Raw genomic sequence first — 21,704 nt, 5'->3', positions numbered from 1 at the left:
CTATATCAAGAGGGGGTCATGACATGTAATGAAGTTATTTCCCCTCTTATGCCGTCACACGGCACCGCTCCGCCGCGGAGCCCGGCTGCAGCCGCGCATGCAGCGGCAGCCGCCTCCATTAATAAACATGACAGTCTGAACACTTAGGAAACAGCGGTGTGAGCGAATGCAGCGGCGAGTGTTTAGGTGTTCGGAATTGTTTTTTATCACTGGTAATTTTTCCTTAAAGTCAGAGCTGGCTGTGGAGAAAAGTGGGAGGGAGGGAGGGAGGATGGCAGCATTTTTTTTTTCTTCTTCTTCCCACAACAATTTGAAGAACAACCCAGCACAGTCCCACCTGCTCCCTCCATCCGTCAGTGGCTGCTTCTCTTGGCCTCCTACTTTATTTCACTCGCTCACAAGCGATGAGGCTTAAAACGTGGAAGAGACCAGTTGTTTTACAGAGTGTTATTTAATTCAATTCGAAAAGCAGATGTTCTAATGCAGCGCAGGATGGTGAACCCTAAGCTGAATGTTCTGGCCACTCTGCAGGGATTAGACCCAACACTACTGAATGCAAAGTACCTCTAACCTGAACTCACTGATAACACACATCAAACAGTTTTAAAATACTGATCATAGCCAGGACAGAATACCTTTTTTGTGGTTTTTGCTCAGCAAAAAACTCAGCTCAAACTCCGCTCAGTAGAAATATTTTCTCCTTATTGTAAGAATATTCTGCTGCAGGGTTCATTTATTTTCTTCGACAATATTAATAAGTGCAGAGGCCGCCTGACATCATGATGCATTTCACAGTCAGGTGTCTGTGGGATATGGCGCCACTAATATTAGATGCCAGGTCAGTGTGCACCTCTCCAGTCTCACCCACGTGTGTCAACATACAGGACGTGCGCGTTTGTGAATGTGGAAGTGTGCGTAAACGCTTGGTTGTGAAGGGCAACGACGGGATGCAGCAGGTGCATCGAGGGGAAACTGGAACAAACTTTTAGATCAGTTGTGAAAACTGTGACGCTTCCTAAAAAGCCTATTGTACGATTAGGAAAGTCTGATTTTACATTGGACAATTCAGTTGTGTCTAAGTCAAGTGGTCCCTTAAAGGCTAAACATTTTCATATTCACAGTTTGAGCAGAAAGTAGAAGGATTTTTTTCTGTTGTCAACTTACTGGAAAGCATGCAGCTCAATTTAATCCACACTTGCAGCACAAAAGATTATTCTGAATTAAATTATACTTATTTAAGCAACGTCAAAATAATCCTTGTGTGTATTTTATTTTGTTTTTAATCAAAAAGTTAATAAAACATGTCTAGTATTACTCCTTTTTTTGCCACAGAAAATTTAAATTTAAATTAAAAAACAAATATATATATGAACTACAAAACGTAATTTGAATTACGTAATATTATAAATAATAATAAAAATAATGTGGACAGTAGATACCTGTACATCATCTGAGTCTTAACACATTTATATGAGGTCCCCAGATAGAGAGACGTCTCACCTCCAGTTAAAAGTCCTCAAGGTCCTCAAGGGGTTAAAGGCTTTTTCCAAAGCTGAACATAGATCATCTTAATGTGACGCTAAAAGTACAATGTGTTGGTAACTAAAATGACATAGATTTAGTTTATTATCATGAAGGTGATAACTAGGTAGAAGCAGATTACACTTTGGTTTGTTTTGTACTGTTGACATTTATAATTAAAAGTATTTAACTGAACTACAGAGACCGTTTTAGTGTTTACAAATTTACATTTACTTTTTACAACAACGCGTGTGTAAATGTGAGCTCATGGATTCCTACGTATATGGCACATTCACAACACAGCGTGCACACGCAGGATGTGGAGCAGGGTCACGGAGGTTAATAGGTTTGTCTTTTTTTAAATTCAACGCAAAATGTTCTAAAATATGATACAAATATCAGGCCTTAAATTCCAACTGGACAGATGCATATTGGCTGGAGTTTAACAGATCGCGAAAAGTGATGATTGTGCGAAAAACAAGCGATCAGGTTTGTGGCTTCTTTTCACAGGAATTGTAATATTGAATGTCAGTGTCCTAAAAGACAATGCATGAAACTTTATATTTTAGCATCTGAGAGAGAAATGAGCGGTCTGTAACTTTAACGTGAGCGATCAAAACAGACAGATTCCCTAAACGCTTGTGGTTAAACTTCCCATTTAACAAAAACCTCAAATATTTGTTAAATTCCATTTCTGTGCATTATGTGAACGCTTCATTTCACTCCAATGCTGTTTGGTGCCGTAAACATCACAGTAATTGCTCTCTTTTTTGCCAGTAATTTAAAATCACTGGTGTGTGACATTTATAATACACTGCAGTGATAATGAAAGGTGTGTAACAGCTAAAACCACTTTTAACACCTAATGTTACACAGATGGAAATAAAGCGCAGCATGGGGCCGATTTGGTTTCTGCTTGTTTCTGTTTAAATGTATCAGGGGGAGAACTTAACATCATGCAATACTTTGTTTGTCAAAGTATAAGAGGTGTGAGAGCGCCTTCACAAGTTGCTTGACCCCTGTGCTCATGAACTAAAGGCACTATGACTACTGTATATCCAACCATTTAATCTTTAAACACAGCTGACAAAGTCAAACTGCAACCAAGTAATGACAGCTTCAACCAAACGCCGGCAAGCGTTTATTCGTCCCCGTCTCTTAACAACGGCCGCTCTCCCACAGACCGATCGACCGCCCAGTCGCTCTCCTTTTCCGCGGGACGCTGTCGGACGCCGTCTGCTGCCAGAGGATCGTCGTCTGGATATCATCCGCACTAATCTGCCTCTGGCTCTGCTCTGTGGCTGAGGTTAAATCCTGAATCCTGATGCGGGGCTAGACAGCTGCAGGGCAGCGGTCCGACCTGGACTCCCTGCAGGCTGCACCGCCGCAGCCTCACTGACACTGCTAAGCTCTGCTGTCCTGTACGTGGGGAGGTGGAGCCCAGAGCAAGCGCCAAACTGCTTACTTCACACAGACTTTGTAGAGAAACTATTTAAAAACTGCTCCTTACGAGCTGTTCTCTCTATTTAGTCTCCAATTAAATGAATAGTAACACACGGTAATACAAGATAAGCTGACAAGAAGTTAAACGAGATGCACCTACTGGCTGTGGTAGCAGAGAGGATCAGGGATGCACAGTTCGGAAACATCCATCAGTCCACGTTAACCATTCCAGGTGTTGGGAAAAAAAGCAGATAAACAAACAGCTGGAGAAACGGGAGCAGGAGGAGGAGATCAGTTCCTAAGTCTCCACATATCTTGATGAAATGCTGGTCAGGTGCTCCTCAGTGTCGTCTCCCCTCCCTCCCCTGATTAACACACAAATAAAAAATAAAAATAAACAAACAAACAAAAAAACTCCAGTCTGACGTGGCGTGACGCGCTGAGAAACAGAGTGGATTCAGTAATGACACAGAGAGGAAAAGGAACCTGAGGTAAAGACAAAGAGAGAAAAGGAAGAAGGAGAAGAGTAAAAACCAGGATTGAGGTGGATCGAGAAAGAGAATAAAAGATAAGACGGGATGGAGAGCAGCTCTGGTGAGAGCGACTCAGGCTGAATAAGTCAGTGAGGGGACTGAGTCTCCATTGAAGACGCGGGGGCTCTTTAAGAGCAGAAGGGCGTGGCCTGGGGCGTGAGGAGCCGCTGCCATTGGTCGATGTCGGGAAGGACTGTTCTGAGAGCAGCCAGTGGAGGCGGGGGGTTACTGGGGTGGGACGGGCCCACAGGCTGCCAGTGGGTGTCCAGTCATTCACAAGGGAGCGCTGCAAAACACCGAGAGATGGGCAGACCCCCTGGATAGACGGACGGATGGAGGGATGGAGATAAACAGATAGAGAGGGAGAGAGAGAGGGAGAGAGGGCGAGCAGCAGAGCTGAGAAGGGTCTGTAATAATTGACAAGCAACAGAAGTAGCAGCACGTTGGCTGAGTATGATTTACAGCACTCTGTTTACTGCACTTTAGACGGCTCAGTGCCAGCTTATGGAGCTAAACTGTTCCCTTTGCTCTTTTATCCTCCCCCACCGTAGATCCGACTTTCCTCACCCTGCCCTCCTTTAATGTTACGGCAGCTGCTTCCCACACATCTCACCCGTCCCGCTGCGAGGAGAGGGAATCGAGTGGAAGAAACCCAGAGCGATAATGACCTCGACGGCGACGATAATAGCGACGACTCAACCCGGAGGTTTGAAAGGCTCTTCACCACGTCAGCCGACAGAGGAAACCTGACCCCCCCACACACACACACACACACACACACACCGCCCACCCCACCCCACCCCACCCCGTCCTCCAGCCCACTTCATCAACCCACATTTTCCTGATCGATACAAAACCCATCACACGCTCGTATTGATCACAGCGTTGCCGTGTCGCCAGAGGCCTCGGGACAGACTCAGTTTCCCAACCGTCTTTTAAATAAAAAAGGAATTATTAATTTGAACGGCTCCTTTTCATGTCAACCTGTATCAGAGTCATGGGAGCAGAGGCCGATTGCTTTAATAAAGGGGCCAAGCCTTCTCAATTAAACTTTTGATCAATATTTTGGCATTTAATGTACTTTCCTGTGGAGGAAAACCTGGATATTCCTGCTGATCTGATTAAGACATCCAGACATAATCAATAATATGTTTATGTTTTTATTAAGACAGAGAAAAAGAGAAAGAAAATGTAATGTATGAATAAAGAAGTCTGAAATTATTAAAAAAACATTTAAATAAACTAATATTTAATTTAGTTTTTCTTTGGGCCAGGATTCAGGTTATAGAGACATGTAATCAAAACTGACGTCCTCATCCTCAGAACAGTTTACTATTTAAATCAAACTGTGTTTTGAATTTCTCCTCCTCGTTCCGTTAGTTACAGCTTCACAAGGTGCCATATTGTACTTCCCTCCCTCTCAGCCAGTAGGCTTTACCCAGTGAGGGGACACTGGGCTTCATGGCATCTGACAGGAAATCTATTGAGTGCACAGCCTGTAATCCCACTATCACGCCATCGCCAAACCAAGAAACCGTAATCCAATCATTAAACCTGTATTTAAGCAAAGCAGCAAACAGCTCCACGGCCAAGCATGTGTGTGTGTGCCTTTGAGCACATCACAGCCTGTTTGGGATTGAACCGCTTCCCACTTTGAGGACGGCGGTTCCTGGTCTCATAATCACGTTGCTCTCATTTGCTGCTTTTGCCTCTCAGCAATGCGTTTCTCACAATAAGTGAGACTGAATGCTGGATTATGGCGTCACATGAACAGAAAGTAGGTTTGGGTTTATTTATTTATTTTTTATTTGGGATCATAGAGTGGACGCAAACAATGTGCGAACCCCAAAAAAGTCTGTGCTAATCAAGACGTTTCCTCTGAAAAGTGAAAAAGGAGCCGATCGTTATTTGTCAATACGTAGTAATTACACACTGTGTTGGGAGGAGGGATAAACTCTCCCCTCGCACTGGGCGCATGTAATTAAATTTCTGATTCATGGGCGAGCTCGTCTTGTATGTGTGACCCTGTGACCTCTGAGCCGAGGCGTATGCAGCCCGTTGGCTCAGCAGGAAGCTCAGCGTGTCGTCCTCTCGAACCCTGTGCATCATATAATAACAAGCAAACGTGATAAATTTAAATAAATATCGCAATTACTCTATATGTGTATGCTATTAAAACTTACTTGCACATAACCAATAACAGTTAACATCTAAGAGGAGGAGTCAAAGCTTCAACTCCCTCTTCATTTTGATCCAAATCAACCAAACCACGTCTTTATCCAGCGGCTCAGACTTTGAATCTGTCATTTGCTCGCCACCCCTCTCGCCGCCGCCGCGCGCTTGTTTGGCTCGTCCGCTGCAGGAGTGTGGAGAGGGATAATTACTATAGCCACGGGGCTGCATTAATCAGCTGGGCGCATTGGTTGGGCTTAATCGTGCTCCACTCCTCTCTGGGCCGGGCCGACTGAGCCGCCAGGACTAGACGGCGCTGGCAGGAGGGCCGCGGCCGCCCCGCTGCCCGTTCACGCTGGGTTAATAAATGCTATTAGCCTCTATCTCGTGCCTCTTAATTTCTCATTTAACCGAGGACAGCTAAAACAAAACTACAAGAGTGGCGGTGTTAATCAGGTATTGTACAGTACTCATAGCGGACGCATGAGGACCCAACTGAGTGCTGCCAGTTGCAGGACATGAGGCTGTTTATATTTTTATATCTGGACAAAGAGACGATACCGACATCAGCTGATCAGACTGTTTGACTGGTCTAATTGCATTCCTGTTTGTCTTATGGCACCAATTCTTCCATTGTTATTCTCATTGCGCCATCTATCATTTAAAAGACATTTCGGCTCAAGCCAATCGCCAAATGGCACATACTTATCTTGAGGAACTCTTTCCAAGGAGGGTTGCTCTCCAGTAAAAGCCATTATTGTGATCCCAGCCACGGCAAATGGTCCCCACTGGGTTTAATCGCATCAGATATAAACAAAATCAATTCTGTGCCCACGCTCTAATTTTAAATAGCTCCTTGACACCAGTCGAATCCTCGATGGCTCGCGTGCGTCACTTGCATAACACACAGGGCTCCGTGTGGAGTCACCTCTAAACCGAAGCCAGGGTGTCTCATTGCCATCCACAACGGGATCAATACGTTCATCTCAAGTTCATTCCAATAAGGCACCTGGCGAGAAGCGTCCTCGTGACATCAGCTCTTTAAAGCGTTAAGATGCTCGCAGCGTTTGAGCCGCTGTTTCTAAAACAGCTAGCGCCGACTGAAGTTGGCCAACGTGGTCGCTTTGAGCGCATGCTGGACAAACACACTGAATAATAACACTAGAATAATAACGTCTATGTAGGTACATTTATTCAGAAAATAAATGCTCTCACAAGCCAAAAATGTCTGGAACAATAAACTAGAAATAAATTCATGAAATTCAAGTCACGGAGATGTGATTTGGGCTCATACCGACTTCAACGTCTCAGAACACCCACAGGGCACTAGTAACTCTTCAATTACCAGCTTCACTCTGAACACTGTTAAGAACACTTAACTCAAGAACAAAACTTTCAGGTTAAACTGACTTGGAGTGCGTTTGATAAGGAAATTATACTCTTAGCTCATCCCAATCGAACACACAAAGAGGGTGGTACTGTATAAACCACCGTGGGCACGACAACTGTGACAGTACCGACGAATTGCTCGGCACTCATCTGATTGTTTCAAGGCGTAATTTAGGTATCAGTGGTCACACGCGTGCATGAGGAAGTACAGCCGGTTTACAGCGTGCTGAGGAGTAGAACGCTGCCTGCAAACATTCATGTAAAAGCAGCCTCCGTTGGCAGTGGGTCTCATTTCGAAGAGAGGCCTGGTTATTCCAGACTTGGCTCCCCTAAGGTCCAGGGATGACTTTCATTTAGTCTCACCTCTGCATCCAACCGGGGTCACCCCTGTTGGTATAGCAAGCACAGCAGTCACATTGCTCCGCCATGCGCGCAGATTGCTTACTAGAACCGCCTGGAACCTTTCATATTTCCCAGTCAGCATTTTTACAGGATAATTTTGGCAGCCTTTAAGGATATCGCTGCCTTAATAGAGGATAAAAATAAACGGCTGGTGGAAGGGCTATATCAGGCTGGTATAATCTTGTATTCTACACTGTGTGGAGCTAAACGTCTGGCTTTGGCTCCGTTCAATGAGATTAAACTTCTCCCCAGTTGCTTCCAAAAGACCATTTGTCCTATTTTTAAAACTAGAAAGAGCATTTTGAGCCAAGTATATCAAAAAAGTCCAGTTAAATTGATTAAGATGTGTAAATGGCATTATAGAGATGCCTTTGCTCTATATCCCATTAAACCATTCTGGTCAGCAGATTTTCATAGTGGGGTTTGTCAGTTTTTATTTGTGGTGTGCATGCAGTCGTGCGCACTGTTATTGCATGTGGGCACTTGAATACGTGCACACGGGCACGAGGAAACGTGCGCGCGGCGTCTCGCTGGTTACAGGAGTGACTGACTTCCGTGTAAGAAAGCTCGTCAAAAGGTCTCAAAGACGAAAACAGCTTAATTCAATCAGCGCTGCTGCTTTCAAGACCACGAGGGAACCAGCTAATGGTGTTAGGAACTTGAAAAAGTAGAAAAAATAAGCTGGAGGAAGTTCCCACTACCTGGGAAAGAAGTCTGCTCCTTGAGGCTTTCCTACACTATATGATAGTAAAAGCTCCACTCTTCGGGGCCTTGTTGCTTCTCTGTGAGCTCAAATGCCGGATTTTAGTTTGTGCTCCTCCCATGAGGGGCGAAGCTTTGCAGAAGTTAGAAGAGGGTTATATGAAGTTCAGTGGAAATGCTTTTCGAATACTCAGCCAACTTTTTAATAAAAGACAAGAATATGGATCGGGATGTTCTGCGGAAGCATGTTTGGAAGTGAGCGGTTGGGGAGTTGGAGAATATACAGGTTTGGTTAAACGTGAAAAAAGTAACCCTTCTTCTAAATGCGCATCCTATGGGCATTCCCTTTCAGAATTATGAGAAGGAGACAAATGTTATTCCAAAATCTCAGGAAAACATGGCAGCGCGGAGAGGAAGTCTACGAGGCACGCGCCTCCTTCACTTCACGCGCCCTTCCCCCTTCTCCGACATTCACCCACATTAATTCTATGATTGTATCTTCCTCTAATTTTCTCCCTCGTTATGCATTTAATGTTTCTAATTTGCCGTCATCACAGAAAAACGCCACAAGAAGCTATAAATTCTTTTCTAATTCCAAATAATTAGGATTACACGGACCAGTGGTTTTCAATCAGAGAGATCATCTCAATGATAGATGGTAGGATAACTGGTCATTGCCAAGACATAAATATTGTGTCGTTCAATTAATCTGGTCTAATGAGGTGTCAAAGCTGCCACTCATCCATCAAATACAATTAGGAATAAACACATATGCATGGAGATGGGTAATTAATAATTAGCAAAGCAAAGAAAACAGTATTGGTTTCAGCAGCCACATTTACAGAGCAATTTGCCACAGCTCTGTCTGCAGGGTGAGACAAAGCCACATCAAAGGAATGTGAATCAATTTCTACCCGTTTGGTGTCTGATGTTCGCTATGCTCTTCGATTTTGCCAGGATGCGTGTCAGGAACATTATGAGCGCCAGAGCCAGCGCTCCATCCAACACCTTCGCTGATAATCTACTGCAGCACAGAGCGCTCCTAAAAACTTTGTGATGGATCGAGTCCTTTTCTGGACCAAAAAAAGAAGACAACATTTATTCTGGATCTTGGGAATTGGGGGGGGCGAAGTCAATGGCTTGTCTTCATCTGTCTCGAAAAGCCCACAAGGCCCGTTGTCCTAAAAACAGACATTTTATACAGAGCGCTCGCTGTCTTCCGAGTTCCGAGGGCAGTCGGGCATTGTGACAGAATTAAAGCACTGTGCCCGGATGAGTCAAGCTCAAAACATAACGTCCCGCGCATCAAAAAGCAGAGCTCGTCATTGGAAGGCCGATATGTCACCATCCGGTCACCATCTCCTCCAGCAGCCGATGGTGTCCATCGGTTCAGTCCACACAACAAGCCAGAGACACGGATGGAGACACCCGATGGTTCACTTCAGCAGCAAAGAGCCAATTACTCAAAGGCATCAGGGCGGAAGACAAGAGGAAAATCAATACATAAATTTTGCATTTCAGAGCCAATGACTCAATTCACTAGATTCAGGAAAACTCCTTTTGTATTTCATATTTGACATGATGACAATTTTTCTGTTGTAGTGAGTGTGAGATGAAGCATCAATAAGACTTCATCCCATGTATTTCTATCCTTAAAACGTAGATTCAAATGTCCACAAACACCTGTCTGCATCCTATGAGCGGCAAATTTGGGAGGAACTCACTTCCCTTGACCCCGGGTCAAGTGTTTGCGAGGAATTTCACGGAGTCCCGACCGTCTAAGTTCACTCAAAGTTTAGCGCTAGCGCACAGTAGCGCGCAGCGCTAAGGAGGCGGGCAGACGGGCAACCCCTGCCTGCTCAGCACCAGCGTGCCACGGTTAAGTGACAGCAGCCAGACGCAAAAATGAAACAAATCAATAGTGGCGTCTCTTATGGAGAAGACCGAACCGCAGCACAACATGATAATGACCACAAATCCACTCAAGCGTTGAGGCTACCCCCAGAGAGGGGCGCCTTTAAATGAATGCGGCTTGGTATGATTGACTAATCGCCCACTAAATTAGAAAAGACAATATCATACGGCTCGGTGCCGCTTCTGAGAGCTCTGTCTGCTCTCACTCGCAGCAGCACCCGTGGCCCGTGGTGATTGTTAAACACAATACTACACCGTCTTCCATAACCCGGCAATTATTCCACCTGCGAAAAAAACTTCAGGCATTATCTCCTCACAAAATAGTAAAAGACCCATTTTTAGGATTAGATACAGCGAAACTTTTATGTCATGGATTTGAATATGAAAAGGAGACTGGAGGGGAGTGCAGGGAGCCCAAGGGACCCCAACACAGGCTTCCTCTAAAATGTTAATGGTTCGGCTAATTGAAGGTATGTTCTTTGTCGGCTCTGCATTTTGGAGGGTCCCTTCTATGGACCCGGCGAGCACAAGGTAGCAGAGCTTTCAGATGTTATTGTATTTGACTGCCGCTGCACCGGGGCGCCAGCGGATTTAGGTCCTTTTAAGATAAGTTAAGGGGACACGCACACACGCAGGCGTGCATGGATGCGCACGCACGCACACACACACACACCAACACGTGTACATGCCGCTCATTTGCATTTCAAAAGAGCATAATTGCCCGGGGCGGCGGCAGGGGGAGTGTGGCCTCAGGATTCCCCGAGAGCGCCTGTGAAGTTAACGAATCACGAGCCGACGCTCAACTGAAGCTCCTCTTTCATACGAGCACATTCACACCAACATCCTCCTGAGTGAAAGGCAGGTGGAGTAGTCGTACGCCGTTACACCCACAACCCATTTACCGCTTTCTGCTTCTCAGGTGAAACGACCCTTTTATTGAATATTTCATTTCACTTATTGCTTACAACATTTTTTCACTACAACTGTTTATAATTTCATTTAACATCTTAACAGCAACTGACAACGTACTTACTTCACTCAGCAACCATTTTGGCCAGACTGCTGGTAGCACAGTGGGGATGGGTCAGGTTACACAAAGAGGAAGCTGAGTCTGGTCCTACACGGGCTACAGTCAACTGAAAGCTAAGCTGCCTCGTTGCTGCAAAGACTGATGGCCTGGCAGAAGCGTTATTTGTCTTGTATCTCTGGGTCGGCCCTCACGTCCACTCAGGAAGAGATGAAAAAGGGATGGACGGTCTGTCTGGGAGAAGTGCTAGCAATGTGGTCCAGGACAATCTGTCACCAGCAGTCATCACTTAACCGAGCCCAGAGCTGCACCACTCACTCAATGAGAATCTCACCAGACTTAAATGGGAACGCTGGGCAGAGCCAGAAACAGACGTGATTAAAAATATGCATGAAACGAAATGAAATGCAAATCCGACTCTTTTATTTTGGTACCGAGCGCCGAAATCTGGATGGAAGACGGCAAACAGCGTGGAGAAAAAAGGACAGTAACGACAATGAATGTTGGAGAAACGCTAGGTCGGACTCCCACTCTGTCTTTTGTGTCCGGCGTTAACGCCCGCGAGGATCACCAAATAACACATAAACAGAATTTGGTTCTAATACGAGCTGGCATTGCGAGCGGGGGTGAAGGACGAGCGGGGGGGCCGCCCTGTCTCATGACACAATAAATGACTGTGATCCACGTTCCAGCAAAAACAAGGGCTGCTTTTCAATTCCACCTCTTTTGCCCGGATGAATGATGAACTCTGGGTAAGAGGTGCAGTGTTGTGGTATTAATATACATCAGGGGCCAGAGAGCCACACTAAATCAGGAGCCCCAGTGCATTTGTTATTGTAATGACAAGCAATAACTGTGTTCAGGCAGAGTGGAGATCCTAAACCAGGCGAGAAACGAAACCTGGGAAAGGCCTTAAAGAGAATTGACTTGAAGAAGGAAACAAAGAGTAACAAAAGTTTATTAACCATTTTAGTTATTACCATAAGGACGCTGACGTGTTTAAGAGGCAGCTTTTTACTTTACGTGGAGACACAATCAGCTAAAAAATGCAACGGATGTCAGATAAAGGCTCGTATGCGGCAAAACGAACGCACAGACGCTCCGGGAGTCAATCTCTCTGAGTGCTAAAATCGGGAATAAAACCCCGAGAGGAGCGCATTTCAGTCGGGGCGAGTCATTTATAAAGATCACATTAAAGGCTCTTTACTTCCAATCATTTTTATTCATCTGCGAGGTGTTTTAACCAACAGCTGCTCATCTCGCCGACGGATCATAAATCAGCTTTCAGAAGAAGATCGAGTGAAAAGGACGAGGGAAGACGGACGATTTTGGTGAACTCTCCGGATTGAATAATCAATACTGACAAAAACGAATGGCCCGACTATTTGTCAAAGTCCGAGGTCAACACTATAGCAGAATCCCTCTAATGTATATTTCATACACTTTTACATCCATTGATTATCTGCTCCACAGTTTGTAAATTACGTGTATATTGATCCGCTCATCATATTGTTGTGGCTTTTACTGTCAGACATTTCTTACACTGAAAAAGGCAGAAAGGCTGAACGTCTTATTAAAATATAAAATAATGTTGCGTATTTCTAACAGGCTGACAAATTATGACTAACTGACAGGATGAACATGCAGGTGCTATCGTGCCAGGATTCTTGTATTATTAATATTGACACAAAGAAGTGCACTATCTGCAGCGCCAGAAGGTGAGTCCCACCTAAAGTCAAAATTATTGATCAAAGGGGATAAATCAATCATGAAGAAGAGAAATACCAGCAGCCAGTCATTTATTCTCATTACCTTATGTGTATATTGGAGTCAGAATGCGAACAGGGGCTTTCCCCCATGAATCTGAGCAGATCACAGAGGGACGGCGCTTTTGAGCCGGGAGGGAAATAGGTGAGGTTTGGATCGATGGCGCCGGATCAGTGATCAATAGGCCGCTCACACAGATGCACTTCCAGCCGGAGCTACTAGCTCGGGTTACACAGATGAAAAAGGGTGGGCAGGGCAGGGACGCGATGATGATTCATGCGCTGGGTCAAGTCCTGCAGTACGCCGGTGCTGCCCCTACAGTAGGTCAGACTGTTTACAAAGTTACAGTGACAGATCATGACGGAAGCAGCAGTAACTACTTGATAGAACTCCTCCACACAGGATGGAGGCCCCGCTTCAACCTGTCACTCACCCATGCCTCTCACAGCCAAGGTCTAGTGACAAGTGTTAAATCAGAGCACCTGCCATGGCTAATTCTGTTAACTGTAGAGCAACGTCTTGGCTAATTGCGCCCAGATGAGTCCCGCTTGGACCACATGGAGCCTGAGACCACACACACACACACACACACACACACACACACACACACACACACACACACACACACACACACACACACGCGTTTTTCTGCAGGGCTCCAACTTTTAAGCTTCTGTAAAGGGGGAGCCGCCCTCCCCCAGATCCCACCTTAAGTTAGCCCTTTCAACTGTGTCCACCCAGCTCGTCGCCGCAGCAAATTGGGTTAACGCTCACTAAGTGTCCCATCGTTAGCGTTGTTAATTGACTAGTGCATGTGATAATTAACAGGGAGCGGACTGCCTACCTCGCTAATCTTATTTAGGTCATTTGCATTTAAAATGGTTTTGGCCTCCCCGGCAAGTTGAAAAAAAAAAAAAAAAAAAAAGACACAGGCTCTTAGAATCATGCTTGATCCAGACACTTATCACAGAAGCCTGCAAACCTGTGGTTAATGTGTTTTGTACTAAACTTTATACAGAGAAAAGATTGATTTAATTTAAATACCCAAATCTGCCAAAGCTGTTGCGTAGCAGAGTCGAGTCTTAATGCACGAGGGCTGATCTTGTTGTCGTGCTGTGATACCTTCAGATGGATGTTTCCTTTGTTGAAGCACCTTCTGTCCTATTTTGGCAATGACACAAGCGCACGGTAGCTACGGGGGAGACACACGGCTGAACACTCCTCCTGATTCACACAAGCATTAACACAGCACATTAGCTCAGCCGAGTAGTGGGAATGAAGGATGGGCTAACACCGCTGCCCCAGGCAAAGTGAAGACGTACACTAAAGCCAGCTGCCATCTATTATGGATAGCCAGGCCCGACCCCCACTGTTGGTGTTACAGGGGTGACAGTGCTGTCCTTGCCGAGGCGGTGACCTTCCTTGGTGGGGAGAGGGCGCTGGGCAGATTAAAAGTGGACTGGCTCACCGTGCAGTCCAGGCGTGCCCCTGATGTTCTGCCCAGATGGTAACACACACACACACACACACACACACACACACACACACACAGTAAACACACACGCACAAATTCTGTTGCATCCTGGGAGGGCAGATGTGGAGTTTGAACACAGCCGCTCCTCTGGGCGCTCAGCTTTCAGAGTCTTTTCACTCTACGTCTACAGTTTTCTTCCCCCCCCCCCACACACACACACACACCAGACCTCAGAGGTCTAACCAACCCTCACCTCCTCCACTCTCCATCTGAGTGTTTCTCCATCACTTAATTCTAGCTGTATGTATGTGAATCATCCATCACTCACTCAATCAGTCCATTGAATTTCATTTAGTGCGGTGTTACTCAGGGCATGTGATTGATTCACTGGTACCTTTTCACTGAAGCTTGAATGACACACAATGCTGGTTTAGTAGCTGCGCGTGCACACACACCACACACACACACACACACACACACACACACACACACACACACACACACACACACACACACACACACACACACACACACACACACACACACACACACACACACACCACTTGCCTATATGCTGCTGCACTGGGTCTTCATTGCCAGGGGGAGAGTCGGGTGCCCACGCTGCCAAAGAAGACCCCCTTGCGATTCGCTCAAGGTCGCCATGTCCAGCTGGCTGTGCCAACATCTGTTCAGAATGGCCTCAAGACTGGCATGAGACAGGTCTGTCTACACTGCTTGACCTTGGATCAACGGCCACATTTGGAGAAATGACTGTTACCACACAGTCACTTATGTGGCCACTTTTTTGTTTGTGTGTGAAGTGTTCGTTTCTGTGTGTGTGTGTGTGTGTGTGTGTGTGTGTGTGTGTGTGTGTGTGTGTGTGTGTGTGTGTGTGTCCAGAATCATTTTTGAATAAGTACACGCTTGTCTAGAAGGATGTTTAAGCCCGATGAGCCAAACACCACAAAGATGCAGAAAAAAGATACAGATATATTGAAAATTTCAGCACTGCATATATGAAAAGGTGACTAAAAATTAATCACTTGTGCTTTTTACAGTTAATAGATGAGTACTATGACTGATTTCAAAGCCAATTTCTCAAATGCTTCTTTTCATTCTCGCATTTTAGGATTACAGCATGTTTGTGGAAGGCGACTGACATTTAGTCATGTCTGCATCAGTGTGTGTGGTTTAGTGGACAGAAAAATGATTGACCGCTACCTACACTTTCCTTGTTTTAATTCTTCGTGGAGGTTGTTCTCTGGCAGCAAGCCTATCGATTTTTCTATCAAATACGAAAACAGGCATTGTGGAGAGGCCGCAGAGGTCAGTGTGAATTAGAGCAGAGGTGTGTGTGTGTGTGTGTGTGTGTGTGTGTGTGTGTGTGTGTGTGTGTGTGTGTGTGTGTGTGTGTGTGTCTCCCCTCCTCCTCCCCTACAGCCCCATTGTCACTCCCCAAAGGCCTCTCTGTTAAATTGGCTGACAGATAATAAGATCATACAGGAGAGTACAGACACAGAGACCTTTGTCCCACAATCCAACAGTCTTACTTCTGCTAAAGTCTCTGTTTTGCATCACAAACACTACACAGAACGTACAGCAGCAACAGTTTACCATTTTCATTTATTTCCTTTTATTAGTTTAAATGACAATTTAACTACAGGGCTGTAATCGAATGTGTAAAACAGCCCACTCATCCCTACTTCTATATGGATAATGGCGCTAGTAGTGGGTCGAGCCATTAAAATTAAAAGCACATGTTATTTTGGTGCTGGTTTGAGGTGGAAAATGCCTGTGCATAAAAAATCCATTCCATGTAAACAGTTTTCAATGTGTAGCTCTCCTCGCTCTTCTGTTTACAGTCGGAGCTTCTCCGTTACGGCTCCCACTTTTTTCTCATTATCTCTACGCTAAAATCCCAAATGGGCCAATTCTGTTCAATCTGCTTTACATTTATCTATATTATTCTTTCCCCCGCCCGGAACACCTCTCAATACATCCTCATAGTGTGTCCTCGGGCCTTCTGCCCCAAGGGCTCATGGGATACGAATACTCCCTGGGGCTGCCGTTCTCACAGCCTGTGAGAGGAACACTCGAGAGAGAGAGAGAGAAAGAGGCAGCAGCAGCATTCCTCTGTTTGCTTGATGTCACTATAATGGAAATATGCATAAGTGAGAAAAGGCAGAGTGGGCCTTTGGGGCCCAAGAAGTACAAATATTTTAATAACAAACACTTTCAGTGTTTGCCTCCTGTAACCGCACCTAGGTATCATTTCACATTGACTGCAGCCAGTCACGGCTGAGGTGGGTATGCATAAAGATATAGATGCTTTCTACTTTTACTGGAAGTGATTTCCATGCCGTGGAAAGTTTTCCTAGTGATATGTCCTTTGGAGAACTGTCATTAATCAAAAGTCAAAGTCACCTCAGATCTCACATTAGAATAGACCAGTTTAGCTACGGCTGAAATTGCAGCTGACCCCTCTTGCCCTGAGCACTTATTCAAAATCAGCAACACGGCCATAGGGGGCTAAAACAACTAAATTGAGTGAGGTTGCAAGAAGCCAGTAAAAGTACTGGGGGAAAATACCCAATAAAGCAAAGCTGGAGATCTCCAGGGTTCCTTTGAGCTTAGAATATCCTGATGGGTGACTTTACTAGCTGTGGACACACTCTACATGCGAGTCACAAACAGGCTATAGTGAGTACGGACAAGGAAAACAGTAACCGGTGTCCAGTCTTAATGATTTAGGTGTTGAAATAATATCTGCATGCAGTATATGAGCACAACTGGAGGTTGAAAAGAGAAGGTTCTGCTGAACACAGGCTCCCTCCTCAGATTTTCATAATGAGCTGTCAGTCATTTCTTAGTGCCCAACAACTTTCATCTGCCCTGATTCCTCCCAACCTCCCCCATTTATCACTCCTTTCTCTCTTCGGCGACGCACTCCTCCGACGCCCGCGTCGTTTATCATGTCCGGTGGAATAGAGTTTCTCCAGCTGTCAATTTAGGAAATGGAGTGACGAGCGGGACCCCTGGGACCCAGCACTAATCTCAGGCTGCAGCGTTACGGAAAATGATGCGCATCTCCAGTAGCCGGTTACAGTAGCGTCCGAGGGACTACGCGTCTACATCAGTTAGCGGCCCTCACCCCGAATTCATCCTGTCTGTAAACAAACTAGGAATCAAAGACTGCAGACATCTGACACAGCTGCCCTTTTCCCAGATGTGTAGATCTGTTAAACCCATTCTAAAATGATACCCTAAGGACGCACCGAGCTCTCGGTTCTTTCCCACCTCAGCTATGGCGTTCGATAAGCTGCTGCCTGCCCCGGGGTTTTACCGGCGCTGTCAAGAGTCTGTGTTGAAAAATGCCTGTGTCACACAGTTATGTGTCCCACGGGGAACAGATATCATAGTTGGTTACATGACAGGTGCGGCAGACGAGCAGTGAGTGAGACCTCCGCTCATCGCTCTGCTGACCGACTGACGGCAGGTCCACTCTTAGCAGAAGTCACTTCCTGTTACAGTATGTTTGACTATTTTAGGCCTATCTTATCAATTTGCTCTTACATGAACATCGATGAAAGACACAGCACAACTCTGCGTGAAGCAGATCCCAGATGTGTTAAACAGAACTGTAATGGCCACGGTGCAGCAGTTATTCCACTGGCTGGTCACTTGTAATCACCCTTGTGGTTTAAGAGGTCAGGGGGTCAGGGGTTATGGGAGATAAGGACCCTGGAGACCATCATAAAACACTTGCCACACTTCAGCCCTCGTTTGTCATGCCAGAGTTCGATATCGCTCATTCATCTTGGTTAGGGAAGTCTTCCCCTTTAATAGATGGCTTACGTCATAATCCTGCACTGTGGCCACAGTCTGTTCTGTCCAAGACCAAGTCTCAGCTTTTATTTTTACTGACAGATTTATTTACAGTGTATTTCTGCACATGCCTGACTGGACTGTGCTGTATTTAAAGTATGCACTTTGTCATTTTGTCAATTTCTAGTTAATCAAAATGATTTTATCCCAGCCACGACACAACTTTTTGTGTGTTTTCAAAGTCAAAACGCACGTCCTCCGATTGGGTGTCAACAGCGTCCGCTCGGCCTCGCGCGCCGCGTTCCTCCCGGGTTCGCCGGCGCAGAAAGGCACAATCAAACAGCCGACAAACAAATGAGATTCCCTTACATTAGGCAGGCGTGTAATCACATTTCCCGTGTTGTCTCTTTCCCCACACGCCGCGCCTCGTGCCGAGCGGTGCCGTGGAACGGGAGCTGCAGGGTCACGGTGCAGCCCGGCGCAGGGCTCCCCTCCGCCAGCGCCGCACACGCCGCACACGCCGCACACGCCGCCGCCGAGGCATCTCATTTAGTGCATCTGCAAACAACATTACAGGTGGAAACGCTTTAGGAGGGACTCCTGCAAACATTAATCCCATTTGTGTCCTAACCCATTTCAAATGTGCATTCGGCTGCACTCATGAGATGAGAGAGACGACGCGGGGATCAAATGGATGCAGCACAAACATTCACAAGGACTTGGGCGCAGACACAAAGGAGATGTCATCACTAAGAGGATCTGCGTTCAATGAAAGGAACAGAAACTAATGGCTTTAAAATGTTGAGCAATGAGAGGCTGATTTAATAAATATGTACTTGGAAATTGAATGCTGATTGAAATTCAAAAGGCTGATGTGTAATTTGGGAAACGAGCGGACACAATATCTATGATATTAATATGTATGCAACATTTTTATACATACAAAAAGAAGCAGAGCCTAAAAGCTGATTTGTTTATGATAATAAAACATCATGTAAAAAAAAATCCAGTAAATAGTATGAGCAGCAGGTGAAGCATCAGGCTTATTACAGTACTATCTCCAAATACCTACAATTTACTTAAAAGAACAGTGAAATACTGAGATACCACAGCACATTCATCAAGTCAAGTCTAAATTAAAATAAAACTACTTTAGTTTATTAGCAAGATTCAGAGACCAGCAAAAAAATCTTTAAAAGTGGATATGAACCCTCCAAAACCTGGAGCTACAGTTTGGACATGACTGTGAGTGTAAACGTTGGAAAATAGAGACATGTTCTGTTTACGACACAACAAAGTCTAAACAAAGCAGCCTCACAAAACCCCGTTAAGTCAAAGTGTGAAAGATTTAATTGACGTTTCAGGACAAAAAGGCAACAGATACTGGAGAAGTATCAGACAGCGTGAATACTGTACATGTTAATGCTGCTTGTAGTTAAATACTACCCTCTAGTGGGGGCAACGCCATGTCTGGTCATAAAACACAGCTGGCTGTTATTAACAAAACACAAGAGCAGCTGTAAAGAGATTTACAAACCCTTTTTATTTTACTCTCTGAACAAAGACAAAAAAATCAATGGACAAACAAGTAAACAATTGAAAAATTTAAAATGTGAAAAATATTCATGTATCAACTTTATTACATTTAAGTAGATTTAAGAATGTGTGTTGGAGCTTTAGAAGTGGAACAATTAGACTAGAATCAGTAAGTCAACAATCAAACAGTCTGAGTTTTAACACTATAGTCGTCTTCTAATCGTGTGCTAATGACACACAACCACTGCGATCTGAGTGGCACGCGCTGCCCGATTCCCACATCTCTCCTCCTCAGTCACGTCCAATTAGCCACCTTCTAAACACTCTTTCTCATTACGCTGCCCATGATCCCCTCATCCAGCCTTGATTTACCAAATAAATCACACAGTTGGGCTCTTTTTCTGACTCTCCTTCCAGCCTTCCCCGGCTGCTGTCCTTTCAAGCCGTCCCTGCCTCAGCCTCAGCCTCGTTAAGCCTGTCCGGAGTTTCTACGGTGACAGTCTCCACCAGGCCTCCTCATTGGACATGGCAGCTGGCAATTTGCATGCCAGACTATTTCTCTTCATCATTGGGCCTCTTTCTTGCCGTCGTTCTCCCTCGCTCCCTCTCTCTTTCCCTATGCTAGAAGAATGGAGAATAACTCAGCAACTGACGGCAGACGGCATGCACGTCCTTGTCCTACAAGGTTACGAATCCATTTCATCTGTGCAAGAGGGGAGTGAATTAAAATAAATGATGGCTGGACATTTATTGCATTCTGGGGGTGAAGGAGGGATTGGGGTGGAGAGGCACAAGTTGTGGAGTGAGGCTGGTGTCTCATACTGAGTCGGCGTGGCAGACAGTTTGATACTGAGGGGCACTCACCGTTGGCACAATGAATGAACACGGGACTGCGCTTGCAGCCGTTTGTCTCTGGGCAGATCAGGCTTCGCTGGGAGACGGCGCTCCAGCCTCAGAACGGGCCGACCACGAGCTAGGTGACCACGCGAATGTGCACATGCTGCCACAGCTGCATGTTACAGCATGTTACACCTGTTTAGCTAAGCACTACAGGATGTGGTGCAATGCATCGGTGAACTAATGTAGATTACATTATGTAGATTTTTTTATTTATGGAAAAACAATCAGGCATGTTTTCATGCAGTGGATTAATTATTTGCTTTAATGTGGAAAAGGTTGTGTCCCAGGATAATTAATGCTTCAGGTTTATAGGTTTATAGCCCAACAAAATCTGTTAAAGCACCAGTGCTGACAGAGGTTCAGTCGCAGGTTAGAGCTTCAGTATTTGACTGGTTGAAGGAGGTCTGATATTATTTGTCCAGTACAATAATTATTGTGACAGCAAATAGTTAAAGAAAAAGTGGTAAAAGGTTAAAAGCTGGTGTAAATCCCCATCCTGAGTCAATTTGGTGCAGATCTGCTTTCTTACACCGTTTATAATGTTACTATTTTCAGAATTAAACCTTGGACATAATGTTTATAGATGTCGCTGGACTCTCGGTCCACACTGCTCCCTGTTTCCACCTGTGTATTCCAAAAATACACCTTTGGACCCAAAGGAGGCCTTGCAGGCTCAGTGACTTTTCCTCCTGTTGACCACAGCGCTATCAATAAGCCCGCTCTCTCTCTGGACGCACACGGGCCGAGCTCTGAATGCTGACTGCTGCTCGCTGCACAACTCTCCTGGACCCGATCCAGGCCACTCTATTGTAATATAGTTATTTTTAGACAAGTCGACGCAAATAAATATTTATAGTTGTTTTCAGGTCAGGGGGTCTCAGGGAACCGCAGGGTGGATGACAGTGAAGAAACTCCAGCATGCAACTAAGTAAGCATGAACACGGGTTTAATAAAACAGCAGGAATAAACTGGGCTGTGACGTTTAGGGCCTGGCTCAACCTTAAAATATATTAGGGTAAAAATTATAGTACATGGAGTTAGATATATTACTAATGCTGGTTAAAAGTCAAACTAACTTAAGTGAAGAGCTTTACTGCAA

The 21,704-nt window shown here is 45.3% G+C and overlaps 1 protein-coding gene across 2 annotated transcripts in view; it reads right to left on the bottom strand.

The window, feature by feature from the left end:
* LOC114849832 (steroid hormone receptor ERR2-like) overlaps positions 1 to 18,684 on the bottom strand; it is a 41,104-nt gene extending 22,420 nt beyond the window's left edge. The window contains exon 1 of one of the 2 annotated variants that reach the window (XM_041069579.2): positions 18,539 to 18,684. In XM_041069579.2, coding sequence (XP_040925513.1) covers positions 18,539 to 18,540 — 2 coding nt within the window. In that variant the 5' untranslated portion in view covers positions 18,541 to 18,684. Of the gene's footprint in view, positions 1 to 3,124; positions 3,690 to 18,538 lie in introns of those variants that run through there. The other variant, XM_029141576.3, reaches the window with a different exon arrangement.
* Between the last annotated feature and the right edge of the window lie 3,020 nt (positions 18,685 to 21,704).

Source organism: Betta splendens, chromosome 24 (assembly GCF_900634795.4).
Source record: "Betta splendens chromosome 24, fBetSpl5.4, whole genome shotgun sequence".
In the NCBI taxonomy this organism is placed as follows: domain Eukaryota; kingdom Metazoa; phylum Chordata; class Actinopteri; order Anabantiformes; family Osphronemidae; genus Betta; species Betta splendens.
Note: the sequence above shows the minus strand (reverse complement) of the source record. Positions and strands in the feature narration are given on the sequence as shown.